Below are 15,595 nucleotides of genomic sequence, written 5' to 3'. Positions count from 1 at the left end.
AATAAAGGATGAACCGTGGCTGCCTTCCAAGCAGTGGGAACCTCCCCAGAAAGGAGAGACAGGTTTAAAAGGTTGGAGATGGGCTGGCGATGATAGGGACAGCAAACTTAAAGAAGAAAGGGTCTAAACCATCTGACCCAGATGTTTTTTTGGGGTCAAGTTTCAGGAGCTCCTCTTGCACCTCGGGCTCAGTGACTGCTGAAACTTTGTAGCGGGGGAAAAAGAGGGAGAAGCATCGGGGATAGTCGCATTAGAAGGGGTGGGAGATGAGGAAATGTTGGACGGGCAAAGAGGAACAGACTGAGTCAAATAGGAATCCTGACTTAATGAAGTGGTGATTAAAGAGCTCAGCCATGTGCTTCTTGTCAGTAACAACCACATAATCAACTTTAAGGGACATGGGCAGCTGTGAGGAGGAGGGTTTATTCTCCAGGTCTTTAATCCTTTTCCAGAACCTAGTTCTACCTTTGGCCTGCCGGATAGCCTGAGTGTACTTATTTCTCATTTGCCTGAGTATGCGTGGGCCGAGCCTTTCGCCAAATGTAATTCTTGAGGTGGAGTAACTCTGCAAGATCATGGTCAAACCAGGGGCTGAACCTATTTTTAATTCTCATTTTCTTCACGTGGCGTGTTTGTTAACCTGTTGAACCTATAGGGGCGCTGTGTCATTATTGGATAAAAAGACGTGCCCGTTTTAAGCGCAATATTTTGTCACGAAAAGATGCTCGACTATGCATGGAATTGACAGCCTTGGAAAGACACAACTCTGACGTCTCCAAAACTGCAAAGATATTATCTGTGCGTGCCCCAGAACTAATGCAACAGGCGAAACCAAGATGAAGTTTCATACAGGAAATGCCCCGGATTCTGAAGGTGCTGTGTTCCAATGTCTCCTTATATGGCTGTAAATGCGCCAGGAATGAGCCTGCGCTTTCTGTCTATTCCCCGAGTTGTCTGCAGCATTGTGACGTGTTTGTAGGCATATCATTGGAAGATTGACCATAAGAGACTACATTTACCCGGTGTCCCGCCCGGTATCCTGTGTGCGTAATCTGTAGGTCCATGCGCGTTCCATTTCTTCAGAATTGAAAGTAAACTGCCACGATGGATTTTATCGTCGATAGATATGTGAAAAACACCTTGAGGAGTGATTCTAAACATCGTTTGCCATGTTTCTGTCGATATTATGGAGTTAATTTGGAAAAAAGTTCGCGTTTTAATTACTTTTTTTTTTTTTTTTTTTTACCCAAACGTGATGAACAAAACGGAGCGGTTTCTCCAACACAAATAATATTTTTTGTAAAAACGGAACATTTGCTATCTAACAGAGTCTCCTCATTGAAAACATCTGAAGTTCTTCAAAGGTAAATGATTTTATTTGAATGCTTTTATGGTTTTTGTGGAAAATGTTGCATGCTAAATGCTAGGCTTAATGCAATGCTAGGCTATCAATACTCTTACACAAATGCTTGTTTAGCTATGGTTCAAAAGCATATTTTGAAGATCTGAGATGACAGTGTTGTTAACAAAAGGCTAAGCTTGAGAGCAAATAGATTCATTTCATTTCATTTGCCATTTTCATGAATAGTTAACGTTGTGTTATGCTAATGAGCTTGCTGATAGATTTACACAATCCTGGATACAGGGGTTTTTTCGTAGCTAAACGTGACGCAGAAAACGGAGCGATTTGTCCTAAACAAATAATCTTTCAGGAAAAACTGAACATTTGCTATCTGAGAGTCTCCTCATTGAAAACATCTGAAGTTCTTCAAAGGTGAATTATTTTATTTGAATGCTTTTCTGTTTTTTTGTGTAAATGTTACCTGCTGAATGCTAACGCTAAATGCTACGCTAAATGCTACGTTAGCCATCAATACTGTTACACAAATGCTTGTTTTGCAATGGTTGAGAAGCATATTTTGAAAATCTGAGATGACAGTGTTGTTAACAAAAGGCTAAGCTTGAGAGCAAATAGATTCATTTCATTTCATTTGCGATTTTCATGAATAGTTAACGTTGCGTTATGGTAATGAGCTTGAGTCTGTATTCACGATCCCGGATCCGGGATGGGGAGATCAGAGAGGTTAATAATACTACTGAAAATATCAAAAAAGAAGGTCCAAGCATCCTCGACAGAGGGGATCAAGCTGATTCTACAACATTTTACAGAGGCCAGTTCATGAAGGAAGGCTTGCTCATTAAAGTTTTTTAGCAAGCGTCTATGACAAATCACGACAGGTAGTTTCACTGAGCAGCCATTACGAACACAGGCTGTTAAACAGTGATCACCAAGGTCATTACAGAAAACACCAGACTGATACCTGTCAGGATTATTTGTGAGGATAACATTGAGGAGAGTAGCCTTTTCTGGGTGTTTGGAGTCATACCTTGTGGAATAGGTAATAATCTGAGAAATATTTAGGGAGTCCCATTGCTGTAGGACTTGGTCAGGTGGTTTAAGCATGTCCCAGTTTAGGTCACCTTGCAGGACAAAATCAGATTTTGTGTAAGGGGCCAGGAGAGTGCTTAGGGCAGGTAGGGTACAGGCCGGTGCTGATGGAGGGTGATAGAACCCAGCAACAGTCAACAAAGAGCTATTTGATAGTTTAATACATAAAACCAGTGAATAAGATTGTTTGGGGATAGACTTGGTGGAGACAACCGAGCACTGAAGGTGATTCTTGGTAAATATTGCCACTCCCCCACCTTTGGAAGATCTGTCTTGCCGAAAAAGGTTATAACCAGAAAGGTTTACATCAGTATTCAAAACACTCTTCCTTATCCACAAATGTTTTAGTTCTAGTCAAGATTCTAGCAGCCATGTTTAGCACTAAATTAAGTTTATTTATGAAAGTAGAGCATTGCAGTAGTTTAATCTAGTAGTGACAAAAGCAGGGATACAGGGATCATTTTTGGAGAGAAAGTTTCTGATTTTTGCAATGTTACGAAGATGGAAAAAAGCTGTCCTTGAAATATTCTTGATATGTTCGTCAAAAGAGAGATCAAGGTCCTGATTAATGCCGAGGTCCTTCACAGTTTTATTTGAGACGACTCTACAACCATCAACAGAAGATATCTTTGTTTCTTGGGACCTAGAACTAGCACCTCTGTTATGTCCGAGTTTAAAAGTAAAACATTTGCCGCCATCCACTTCCTTATGGCTGAAACACAGGCTTCCAGGGAGGGCAATTTTTGGGCTTCACCATGTTTCATCGAAATGTACAGCTGTCCGCATAGCAGTGAAAGTTAAAATTAAGTTTCCAAATGATATCACCAAGAGGTAAAATATATAGTGAAAACAATAGTGATCCTAAAATGGAACCTTGAGGAACACTGAAATGTACAGTTGATTTGTCAGAGGACAAACCATCCACAAAGACAAACTGATATCTTTCCAACAGATAAGATCGAAACCAGCCCAGAACTTGTTCGTGTAGGCCAATTTGGGTTTCCAATCTCTCCAAAAGAATGCAGTGATCGATGGTAACAAAAGCAGCACTAAGGTTTAGGAGCACGAGGACAGATGCAGAGCCTCGTTCTGACACCATTATAAGGTAATTTATTAAAAGGTAATTTACCACCTTCACGAGTGCAGTCTCAGTGATATGATGGGGTCTAAAACCAGACTGAAGCATTTAATATACCTTGTTTGTCTTCAGGAAGGCAGTGAGTTGCTACCCAACAGCTTTTTCAAAAACTTGTGAGAGGAATGGGAGATTCAATATAGGCCGAAAGTTTTTTGTATTTTCTGGGTCAAGGTTTGGCTTTTTCAAGAGAGGCTTTATTACTGCCACTTTTAGTGAGTTTGGTAAACATCCAGTGGATAGGGAGCTGTTTATTGTGTTGAACATAGGAGGGCCAAGCACAGCTCTTTCAGTGCAGTTGGAATAGGGTCCAATATGCAGCTTGAAGGTTTAGAGGCCATGACTATTTCCTCAATGTGTAAAGAGATATAGTGTTAAAAAACATGAGTGTCTCCATTGATCCTAGGTCCTGGCAGTTTGAAGAAATATGCAGATTTAAAGAGGAGTCCGTCATTTGCTTTCTAATGATCATGATCTTTTTGTCAAAGTAGTTCATGAATTTATTTACTGCTGAAGTGAAAGCTGTCCTCTCTTGGGGAATGCTCAATTTTAGTTAGCTTTGCGACAGTATCAAAAAGACATTTCGGATTGTTCTTATTCTCCTCAATTAAGTTGGAAAAATAGGATGATCGAGCAGCAGTGAAGGCTCTTCGAGGTACTGTCTTTCCAAACTAATCGGAAGACTTCCAGTTTGGTGTAGCATCTTTCCGTTCCAATTTTCTGCGAACTTGCTTCATGGCTCGGGTATTTTCAGTATACCAGGGAGCTAGTTTTTATGACAAATGTTTTTTGTTTTCAGGGGTGGGACAGCATCTACGGTTTTACGCAAGGTTACACCTTTATTTAACCAGTCAGTTGACCTTCTTAACCATTTAGTTCCCCAGTTAGGTGGTTAACTGATTTTTGTGCTCTGACGTCCTTGGGTAGTTGAAAGGAGTCTGGAAGGGCATCTAGGAATCTTTGGGTTGTCCGGAAATGTATAGCATGGCTTTTGATGATCTTTGGTTGGTTGTCTGAGCAGATTATTTGTTGTGAATTTAAACGTAATAACATGGTGGTCCGATAGTCCAGGATTATGAGGAAAAACATTAAGATCCACAATATTTATTCCACTGGACAAAACTATGTCCAGAGAATGACTGTGGCAGTGAGTAGGTTCGGAGACATGTTGGACAAAACCCATTGAGCCGATGATGGCTCCAAAAGCCTTTTGGAGTGGGTTTGTGGACTTTTCCATGTGAATATTAAAGTCACCAAAAATTGGAATATTATTTGCCATGACTACAAGGTCCAATAGGAATTCAGGGAACTCAGTGAGGAACGCTGTATACGGTCCAGGAGGCCTGTAAACAGTACTAAAAAAAAGTGATTGAGTAGGCTGCATAGATTTCAACGGCAACAAAACAAAGGAGATGATTGTGGACTTCAGGAAACAGCAGAGGGAGCACCCCCCTCGACGGGACAGTAGTGGAGAGGGTAGTAAGTTTTAAGTTCCTCGGCATACACATCACAGACAAACTGAATTGGTCCACCCACACAGACAGCGTTGTGAAGAAGGCGCAGCAGCGCCTCTTCAACCACAGGAGGCTGAAGAAATTCGGCTTGTCACCAAAAGCACTCACAAACTTCTACAGATGCACAATCGAGAGCATCCTGTCGGACTGTATCACCGCCTGGTACGGCAACTGCTCCGCCCACAACCGTAAGGCTCTCCAGAGGGTAGTGAGGTCTGAACAATGCATCACCGGGGGCAAACTACCTGCCCTCCAGGACACCTACACCACCCAATGTCACAGGAAGGCCATAAAGATCATCAATGACAACAACCACCCGAGCCACTGCCTGTTCACCCCACTATCATCCAGAAGGCGAGGTCAGTACAGGTGCATCAAAGCAGGGACCGAGAGACTGAAAAACAGCTTCTATCAGACTGATAAACAGCCACCACTAACATTGAGTGGCTACTGCCAAAACACAGACTCAACTCCAGCCACTTTAATAATAAAAATTGATGGAAATTGAGGTAAAAATATAACACTAGCCACTTTAAACAATGCTACTTAATATAATGTTTACATACCCTACATTACTCATCTCATATGTATATGTACAGTGGGGCAAAAAAGTACAAGTTCTCCCACTTAAAAAGATGAGAGAGGCCTGTAATTTTCATCATTGAAGTGTACTTCAAATATGACAGACAAAACGAGAAGAAAAAAAATCCAGAAAATCAGCATTTTTAATGAATTTATTTGCAAATTATGGTGGAAAATAAGTATTTGGTCAATAACTAAAGTTTATCTCAATACTTTGTTATATACCCTTTGTTGGCAATGACAGAGGTCAAACATTTTCTGTAAGTCTTCACAAGGTTTTCACACACTGTTGCTGGTATTTTGGCCCATTCCTCCATGCAGATCTCCTCTAGAGCAGTGATGTTTTGGGGCTGTTGCTGGGCAACATGGACTTTCAACTCCCTCCAAAGATTTTCTATGGGGTTGAGATCTGGAGACTGGCTAGGCCACTCCAGGACCATGAAATGCTTCTTACGAAGCCACTCCTTCGTTCCCGGGTGGTGTGTTTGGGATCATTGTCATGCTGAAAGACCCAGCCACGTTTCATCTTCAATACCCTTGCTGATGTAAGGAGGTTTTCACTCAAAATCTCACGATACATGGCCCCATTCATTCTTTCCTTTACACGGATCAGTCGTCCTAGTCCCTTTGCAGAAAAACAGCCCCAAAGCATGATGTTTCCACCCCCATGCTTCACATGGTGTTCTTTGGATGCAACTCAGCATTCTTTGTCCTCCAAACACGACTAGTTGAGTTTTTACCAAAAAGTTATATTTTGGTTTCATCTGACCATATGACCTTCTATCAATCTTTTTCTCGATCTTCCAAATGCTCTCTAGCAAACTTCAGACGGGTCTGGACATGTACTGGCTTAAGCATGGGGACACGTCTGGCACTGCAGGATTTGAGTCCCTGGCGGTGTAGTGTGTTACTGATGGTAGGCTTTGTTACTTTGGTTCCAGCTCTCTGCAGGTCATTCACTATGATTTTTGCTCACCGTTCTTGTGATCATTTTGACCCCACGGGGTGAGATCTTGTGTGGAGCCCCAGATCAAGGGAGATTATCAGTGGTCTTGTATGTCTTCCATTTCCTAATAATTGCTCCAACAGTTGATTTCTTCAAACCAAGCTGCTTACCTATTGCAGATTCAGTCTTCCCAGCCTGGTACAGGTCTACAATTTTGTTTCTGGTGTCCTTTGACAGCTCTTTGGTCTTGGCCATAGTGGAGTTTGGAGTGTGACTGTTTGAGGTTGTGGACAGGTGTTTTTTATACTGATAACAAGTTCAAACAGGTGCCATTAATACAGGTAACGAGTGGAGGACAGAGGAGCCTCTTAAAGAAGAAGTTACAGGTCTGTGAGAGCCAGAAATCTTGCTTGTTTGTAGGTGACCAAATACTTATTTTCCACCATAATTTGCAAATAAATTCATAAAAAATCCTACAATGTGATTTTCTGGATGTTTTTTCTCATTTTGTCTGTCATAGTTGAAGTGTACCTATGATGAAAATTACAGGCCTCTCTCATCTTTTTAAGTGGGAGAACTTGCACAATTGGTGGCTGACTAAATACTTTTTTGCCCCACTGTATATACTGTACTCTATATCATCTACTGCATCTTTATGTAATACATGCATCACTAGCCACTTTAAACTATGCCACTTTGTTTACATACCCTACATTACTCATCTCATATGTATATACTGTACTCGATACCAAATCAAATCAAATCAAATCAAATTTTATTTGTCACATACACATGGTTAGCAGATGTTAATGCGAGTGTAGCGAAATGCTTGTGCTCCTAGTTCCGACAATGCAGTAATAACCAACAAGTAATCTAACTAACAATTCCAAAACTACTGTCTTATACACAGTGTAAGGGGATAAAGAATATGTACATAAGGATATATGAATGAGTGATGGTACAGAGCAGCATAGGCAAGATACAGTAGATGGTATCGAGTACAGTATATACATATGAGATGAGTATGTAAACAAAGTGGCATAGTTAAAGTGGCTAGTGATACATGTATTACATAAGGATACAGTCGATGATATAGAGTACAGTATATACGTATGCATATGAGATGAATAATGTAGGGTAAGTAACATTATATAAGGTAGCATTGTTTAAAGTGGCTAGTGATATATTTACATCATTTCCCATCAATTCCCATTATTAAAGTGGCTGGAGTTGAGTCAGTGTCAGTGTGTTGGCAGCAGCCACTCAGTGTTAGTGGTGGCTGTTTAACAGTCTGATGGCCTTGAGATAGAAGCTGTTTTTCAGTCTCTCGGTCCCAGCTTTGATGCACCTGTACTGACCTCGCCTTCTGGATGATAGCGGGGTGAACAGGCAGTGGCTCGGGTGGTTGTTGTCCTTGATGATCTTTATGGCCTAACATCGGGTGGTGTAGGTGTCCTGGAGGGCAGGTAGTTTGCCCCCGGTGATGCGTTGTGCAGACCTCACTACCCTCTGGAGAGCCTTACGGTTGTGGGCGGAGCAGTTGCCGTACCAGGCGGTGATACAGCCCGTCAGGATGCTCTCGACCGTGCATCTGTAGAAGTTTGTGAGTGCTTTTGGTGACAAGCCGAATTTCTTCAGCCTCCTGAGGTTGAAGAGGCGCTGCTGCGCCTTCTTCACAATGCTGTCTGTGTGAGTGGACCAATTCAGTTTGTTCTACTGCATCTTGCCTATGCCGTTCTGTACAATCACTCATTCATATATCTTTTTGTACATATTCTTTATCCCTTTACACTTGTGTGTATAAGGTAGTAGTTTTGGAATTGTTAGGTTAGATTACTCGTTGGTTATTACTGCATTGTCAGAACTAGAAACACAAGCATTAAGCTACACTCGCATTAACATCTGCTAACCATGTGTATGTGACAAATACAATTTGATTTGATTTGACTGGAAACTCAAAAGACGAAAATGCAGTCACTTTTGTTTTTGTAAATTGAAATTTGGTATCGTAAATGTTAGCAACACCTCCGCCTTTTCGGGATGCGCGGGGGATATGATCACTAGTGTAACCAGGAGAGGCCTCATTTAACACAGTAAATTCATCAGGCTTAAGCCATGTTTCAGTCAGGCCAATCACATCAAGATTATGATCAGTGATTAGTTAATTGACTATAACTGCCTTGGAAGTGAGGGATCTAACATTATAAGTATCCCCATTTTGAGATGTGAGATATCACAATCTCTTTCAATAATGACAGGAATGGAGAAGGTCTTTATTCCAGTGAGATTGCTAAGTCGACCACCGCCACGTTTAGTTTTGCCCAACCTGGATCGAGACACAAACACGGTCTCAATGGGGAAAGCTGAGCTGATTTACACTGACTGTGCTAGTGACAGACTCCACTAAGCTGGCAGGTTGGCTAACAGCATGCTGCCTGGCCTGCACCCTATCTCATTGTGGAGCTAGAGGAATTAGAGCCCTGTCTATGTTCATAGATGAAAGAACCCCGTGTAGAACCATGTCCAGATAAAGTGTCAGGGGTGAAAAAGTTGAATGAAAAAAGTAGAGCGAGGGAATACAAAAAAATATACAACCGTAAAGTTGGCAGGTAGCAAAGTAACGTTAGCACGTAGCACGTAAACAATCCACAAATTGTGATCGGAGACTCGAAATTAAGCTCAGGTGCATCCTGTTTCATTCGTTATTGTTTCAACTGCCGATTGGCCCTTAAAGTGTGTGTACTTTAATGTGTTTATAGTGGCTTTGGAAAGTTTTTGACTTATTCCACTCAACCAGCCTTACTCTAAAATTGATTAAATAAATAAAAATCATCAGCAACCTACACACAATACCACATATTGACAAATAAATAATTACATTTATTACAAATAAAAAACAGAAATATCTTATTTACAGAAGTATTCAGACCCTTTGCTATGAGACTCAAAGTTAAGCTCAGATGCATCCTGTTTCCATTGATCATCCTTGAGATGTTTCTACAACTTGATTGGAGTCCACCTGCGGTAAATTCAATTGAGTGGACATGATTTGGAAAGGCACACACCTGTCTATGTAAGGTCCCACAATTGACAGAGCAAAAACCAGTGAGGTCAAAGGAATTGTCCGTAGAGCTCAGAGACAGGCACAGATCTGGGGAACGGTACCAAAACATTTCTGCAGAATTGAAGGTCCCCAAGAACACAGCGATCTGTGGCGAAGGGCCTTGGTCAGGGAGGTGACCAAGAACCTGATGGTCACTCTGAAAGAGCCCTAAAGTTCCTCTGTAGAGATGGGAGAACTTTGTTAATGGTAGAGTGGCCAGACGGAAGCCACTCATCAGTAAAAGGCACATGGCAGCCCACCAAAAGCCATCTAAAGACTCTCAGACCATGAGAAACAAGATTCTCTGGTCTGATGAAACCAAGTTTGAACTCTTTGGCCTGAATGCCAAGCGTCATGTCTGGAGGAAACCTGGCACCATCCCTACGGTGAAGCATGGTGGAGGCAGCATCATGCTGTGGCGGTGCTGTGTGGAAGTTTTTCAGCAGCAGGGACTGGGAGAGTAGTCAGGATCAAGGCAAAGATAAATGGAGCAAGGTACAGAGAGATCCTTGATAAAATCCTGCTCAAGAGGGCTCAGGACCTCAGACTTGGGTGAAATGTCACCTTCCAACAGGACAACTACCCTAAGCACACAGCCAAGACAATGCAGGAATGGCTTCGGGACAAGTCTCTGAATGTCTTTCAGTGGCCCAGCCAGAGCCCGGACTTGAACCCAATCAAACATCTCTGGAGAGCCCTGAAAAAAGCTTTGCAGCAACACTCCACATCCAACCTGACAGAGCTTGAGAGGATCTGCAGAGAAGAATGGAAGAAACTCCCCAAATACAGGTACCCAAGAACACTCAAGGCTGTAATCACTGCCAAAAAAGCTTCAACAAAGTACGAGTAAAGGGTTTGAATACCTAAGTGAATGTGATAATTCAGTTTATTTTTGTATATAAATTAGCAAAAATGTCTAAAAACCTGTTTTTGCTTTGACATTATGGAATATTGTGTGTCGATTGATAAGGGAAAAAAACTGTTTAATTAGTTTTAGAATAAGGCTGTAATGTAAAAAAAAATGTGGAAAAAGTCAAGGGGTCTGGATACTTTCCGAAAGCACTATATACACACTGAAAAAAAATATAAACGCAACATGTAAAGCTCCATGTTTCATGATCTAAATTTAAAGATCCCAGATATGTTCAGATTTCAAAAAGGCTTTACGGCGAAAGCACACCATGCGATTATCTGAGGACAGCGCCCCGCATACAATAGCATGAAAAACATTTTTCAACCAGGCAGGTGCCTGTCAGAAATAGCGATATAATAAAAGCCTTACCTTTGAAGATCTTCTTCTGTTGGCACTCCAAAAGGTCCCAGATACATCACAAATGGTCCTTTTGTTCGATAAAGACCTTCTTTATAACCGCAGAAAACTCAGTTTAGCTGGCATGCTTCATTCAATAATCCACCGGTTTCCCTACTTCAAAATGCATACAAAATGAATCCCAAACGTTACCAATAAACTTCTCCAAACAAGTCAAACAAAGTTTATAATCAAACCTCAGGTACCCTAATACGTAAATAAATGATACAATTTAAGACGGAGAATCGTTATTGTCTTTACCGGAGATAAACAACAAAGAATACGTGCTCATCCAAGCGCATGAAAACAACACTACAGCCAAAATGGGAGCCACTTAGAAAAACTACAAATTCTAGCTAATTTTTCCAAAAACAAGCCTGAAACTCTTTCCAAAGACTGTTGACATCTAGTGGAAGCCCTAGGAACTGCAATCTGGGAGGATTCCGCCTCATAATAACCATGACAGCCATTGGAATGTTTTATTTGTGATGGTTTGTCCTCGGGTTTTGGCCTGCCATATCAGTTCTGTTATACTCACCGACATTATGTTAACATTTTTAGAAACTTTAGAGTGTTTTCTATCCAAATCTACCAATTATATGCATATCCTCAGCTTCTGGGCCTGAGTTACAGGCAGTTTACTTTGTGCACGCTTTTCATCCAGATGTGAAAATACTGCCCCCTAGCCCAAAGAGGTTTTAAGGTATGTTAAAAAAAAGACAGTGAGAGAGATCTCAGGACATGTATGTCATTGTGTTCTCTATGAGTAGGCATACACAACAACACTCCACATTTTACATGGTATGTAGGTCTACCTGGTTAAATAAAGCTGAAATAAATAAAAAATGTATTTTGGAATGCAAAGGGAACGACTACCTGGAAGAGCAGGGGAGAATTCAGTGCGCAGGTATTTTAAACCTCTATCCTCTACAGGATCGGTGTCCCTACCTCGGGATGGTTGAGCTAACGTAGGCAATTGCGATTAGCATGAGGTTGTAAGTACCAAGAAAATTTCCCAGGACATAGACATATCTGATATAAGCTTAAATTCTGCTTAATCTATAACTGCACTGTCCAATTTACAGTAGTTGTTACAGTGAAAGAATACCATGCTATGGTTTGAGGAGAGTGCACAGCTATGAACTTGAAAATGTATTAATAAACCAATTAGGCACATTTGGGCAGTCTTGCTACAATTTTTTAAACAGAAATTAAATGGTTAATTGGATCAGGCTAAAACTTTGCACCCACACTGCTGCCATCTAGTGGCCAAAATCTAAATTGCGCCTGGGCTGGAATAATACATCATGGCCTTTCTCTTGCATTTCAAAAGCTCTAGGTGTCTTGTTATCAGATGCAAAACAAACGTAGCATGATCAGTTACGTTTGTGAATGCAATCTTTATCCAAATGGTATGGTATCCAGTTTCAACAGCACCTATTCTCAACATCTGCAGAGCATGCAGTGTAGCCTGTGAATTACCCATTTCAGCATTGGGGAAAACAGACAGATCATGGATTGTGTCGTAATTTTATCAATGAAACTAGGCCTGTAGGATATCTGCGTTCGTCGTGTTAAAGATTTTACGTTTTTACGCAGCGCTTATTCCTGCAGCTCATGCCGCGTCTCGTTGATTGCTGTGGTAAACACGCACGTTCCTCTCATTGGCTCGCGTTGAACTTCGCATATGATGCAGGTGCACGTGGAAGATGAATGGGATTGCTTGATATAACGTAGCCTTTTCAAATTCCTTCATCTATATAGAGGATAAGGAGGTTGTCACCTCATCTGATAGTTAATAACTAACTCACACGCACACACACACACACAGATAAAATGATACTGTAAAAGCCTGAAAATACAATTCTAAAAACGATATGATGGGCTTCTCCGTTCGTTTTCTTTTAATAGTAGCCCCAGAATAATCTACCGGACACCATTTTGACACCTCAGTGCCAGCACCTTTGGCATATTGATTTGCTGACAGGCAGAGACTCTCACTTTATGTCCTTGAATTCACTGTGCTTTCCTCGTCAGGGGGAATGAGAGCCTGCCAGCAATGCCGTGATGCTCGTGTGAAATGCGTGGGAAATCTCTTATAGACAAGGCTGTTAGTTATTGGGGAGAATTTTATTTGGGGTGATAGTGCGGTGCGTGGAATATGAGCATGTCTTTGATGTTCAAAGCTAGTAGTGGTCATAGGGTACGCTAGTAGCCTACATATAGATTACAAACATATTTTTTATTTATATTAAATTAGCCAGCGAAGTGTTATCAATTTCATAAATGCTCAAATAGGACACCGGATAAAATGCCAAAACAGGACCTTCCCTAATGAAAGGCCATTTTTGAAGTCTATAACAAAAATATAACAGCTAAAACTGACTTCAACCAATTACTTTTACGGTTTTATTTGTCGACTTGTACATAATATAATAGCCAATGTTTGATAGCTTTTGATATATCATAGGAAATAAGAAGTAGATGTGTTGCTGTTTAATTAAACGAATCTAAACCCTCAATACAACATCAACAATGTAAATGTAAATGTAGAACAATGTAAATGCTTTCAGAGGGTAACAATGAGCAGGTGGATCATGCATAAACTTTATCGGCTAGAATGATCAATGGATGTAAAGTGATCCCCTCCCCAAGTTCATGTGATCTGTAATATGCAGGACACTGATAGTTTCAACTCAGTGGTAGGAAATGAGAACATTGTCGCATGTTTACTTCAGGGTATTTGATCAATTTAAACTGCAAATAAACAAAAAAATGTTTTTACATTTGTTTTGAATTTACAATGAGCTCATTTTTACTAATCAAGCTTTTTTCGATTCTCCCAAATGTATTAAACACCTATTTGTGTCAGTTGACAATTGAAAAATATGCACAAATCTGATTCATTTAATATATAGCCTATACAGAGATTATACATTTCCTTCTAAATTCCGAACACAATTAATTGAAATCGACTCACCTGCCCCGGTGCAGATCTTCAAAAAGGATGCAAAAAAAATCGGTATGATTAGATGCCGCTGCATTTTGGAGTGCGTCTCTGTCAGGCTCGAGCGGCGCAGGGGAACACAATGAGTTCGTTATTAAATGTGATCCATTCTTCTTCTAAGGGGGTCTTATACTTTATTAACAGCCCTGGCCCCTCCCCCTCGGGCATTACTTCTAATAAACATCCCAACCGATAACGTCTCCTCTAATAGCCTATCAATTGCTCACATATTTACAGAGGTTTTCATTATGAGATTATTTTCAATAATGAATATGCTGGCATTTATTGACAGTTCAACTGTCAGGAGGTATGAGAAGACTGCCACTAAACTAACACCATGCAGGTATAGATATCTCATTATACAAAGTGATAACTGACCACCTCTGATTACTTAAACATATATCTGTGTGTGTGTGTGTGTGTGTGTGTGTGTGTGTGTGTGTGTGTGTGTGTGTGTGTGTGTGTGTGTGTGTGTGTGTGTGTGTGTGTGTGTGTGTGTGTGTGTGTGTGTGTGTGTGTGTGTCCATTGTTCAGAATCTGAGCTATTCCCCCTCTGGAATGAGGAGGGTGTGGGTAATATGTTTCCCCATGACCCCTTTATTTAACTGACCTGGATCTGGGTGATAAAACGTAATCTCAGCCATGGAGTTCGACTTGTTTTATGTTAAAGTCCAATTAGAAATTCCTCCATCTATATAGAGGATAAGGAGGTTGTCACCTCATCTGATAGTTAATAACTAACTCACACGCACACACACACACACAGATAAAATGATACTGTAAAAGCCTGATTGTCCAGTCTCTGAGACCTGGAAACAAATAAACAGGCTGTTTCACTGCTACAGTACTTGTATTGTGAACACAGTTGCCCCTCAGAGGCCATGACAAGAGATGAGAGAGGTCATATGACTTGAGTTGAATGCCATGTATGAATGTAAACATCCCCTACCTCCGACACACTGTCAGATAATGACATTAAGTAATTTCTTACAAAGCATTCTGTGACGAAACACAGTCTGTGTGGGGGCCTTATTACTGCACTGTGTCAATGCCATACTGTAGTAGACATACAGAAGGAAAGGTATTAACTTCAGCCCACCACCATCTTGTGGTCAATTTGGAAAATACAGGAAATTATTTCTCACTAGGATGTGCCATGGCCGGGGGAACTCTGTCAGTAGCATAGTATCCATGTGAAAAAAAGAAAGAAAAAAACAGGATCCAAGGGACATTTATAATCAACAGCAGACTGCCAATATCGCTCAACTGATATCAACCCGAAAATGACATATCCAATTCATTCTCAGGCCATCTTGCCTGCTCAGTCAGACTACTGGCATTTCAGCACCTTGTCCAGCGTCTGAGGCTACAACAAGTACAAGACCTCGCCAACTAGAATGTGCAATATGAAGTTAACTAATTAACTATCCTTACACCAATATAAATGTCAATTGAATGATGATGTCCTTGTCCTTGATATAGTTACCTTTTGAGGGATGGCAAGAGATCCCCACTCCACATGCCAGCCTCCTGTCTGGGACCTGGATGGG

The 15,595-nt window shown here is 40.9% G+C and overlaps 1 protein-coding gene across 2 annotated transcripts in view; it reads right to left on the bottom strand.

The window, feature by feature from the left end:
* Positions 1-14,209, bottom strand: part of LOC139420873 (carbonic anhydrase 4-like) — a 32,430-nt gene extending 18,221 nt beyond the window's left edge. For both annotated transcript variants that reach the window (XM_071171247.1, XM_071171248.1), the window contains exon 1: positions 14,019-14,209. In XM_071171247.1, the coding sequence (XP_071027348.1) occupies positions 14,019-14,082 (64 nt within the window). In that variant the 5' untranslated portion in view covers positions 14,083-14,209. The remainder of the gene's footprint in view (positions 1-14,018) is intronic.
* Positions 14,210-15,595: the final 1,386 nt, after the last annotated feature.

The sequence above is a fragment of the Oncorhynchus clarkii genome, chromosome 12, assembly GCF_045791955.1.
Source record: "Oncorhynchus clarkii lewisi isolate Uvic-CL-2024 chromosome 12, UVic_Ocla_1.0, whole genome shotgun sequence".
Lineage (NCBI taxonomy): Eukaryota > Metazoa > Chordata > Actinopteri > Salmoniformes > Salmonidae > Oncorhynchus > Oncorhynchus clarkii.
The sequence above is the reverse complement of the archived record's forward strand: the minus strand, read 5'-3'. Positions and strand labels throughout refer to the sequence as shown.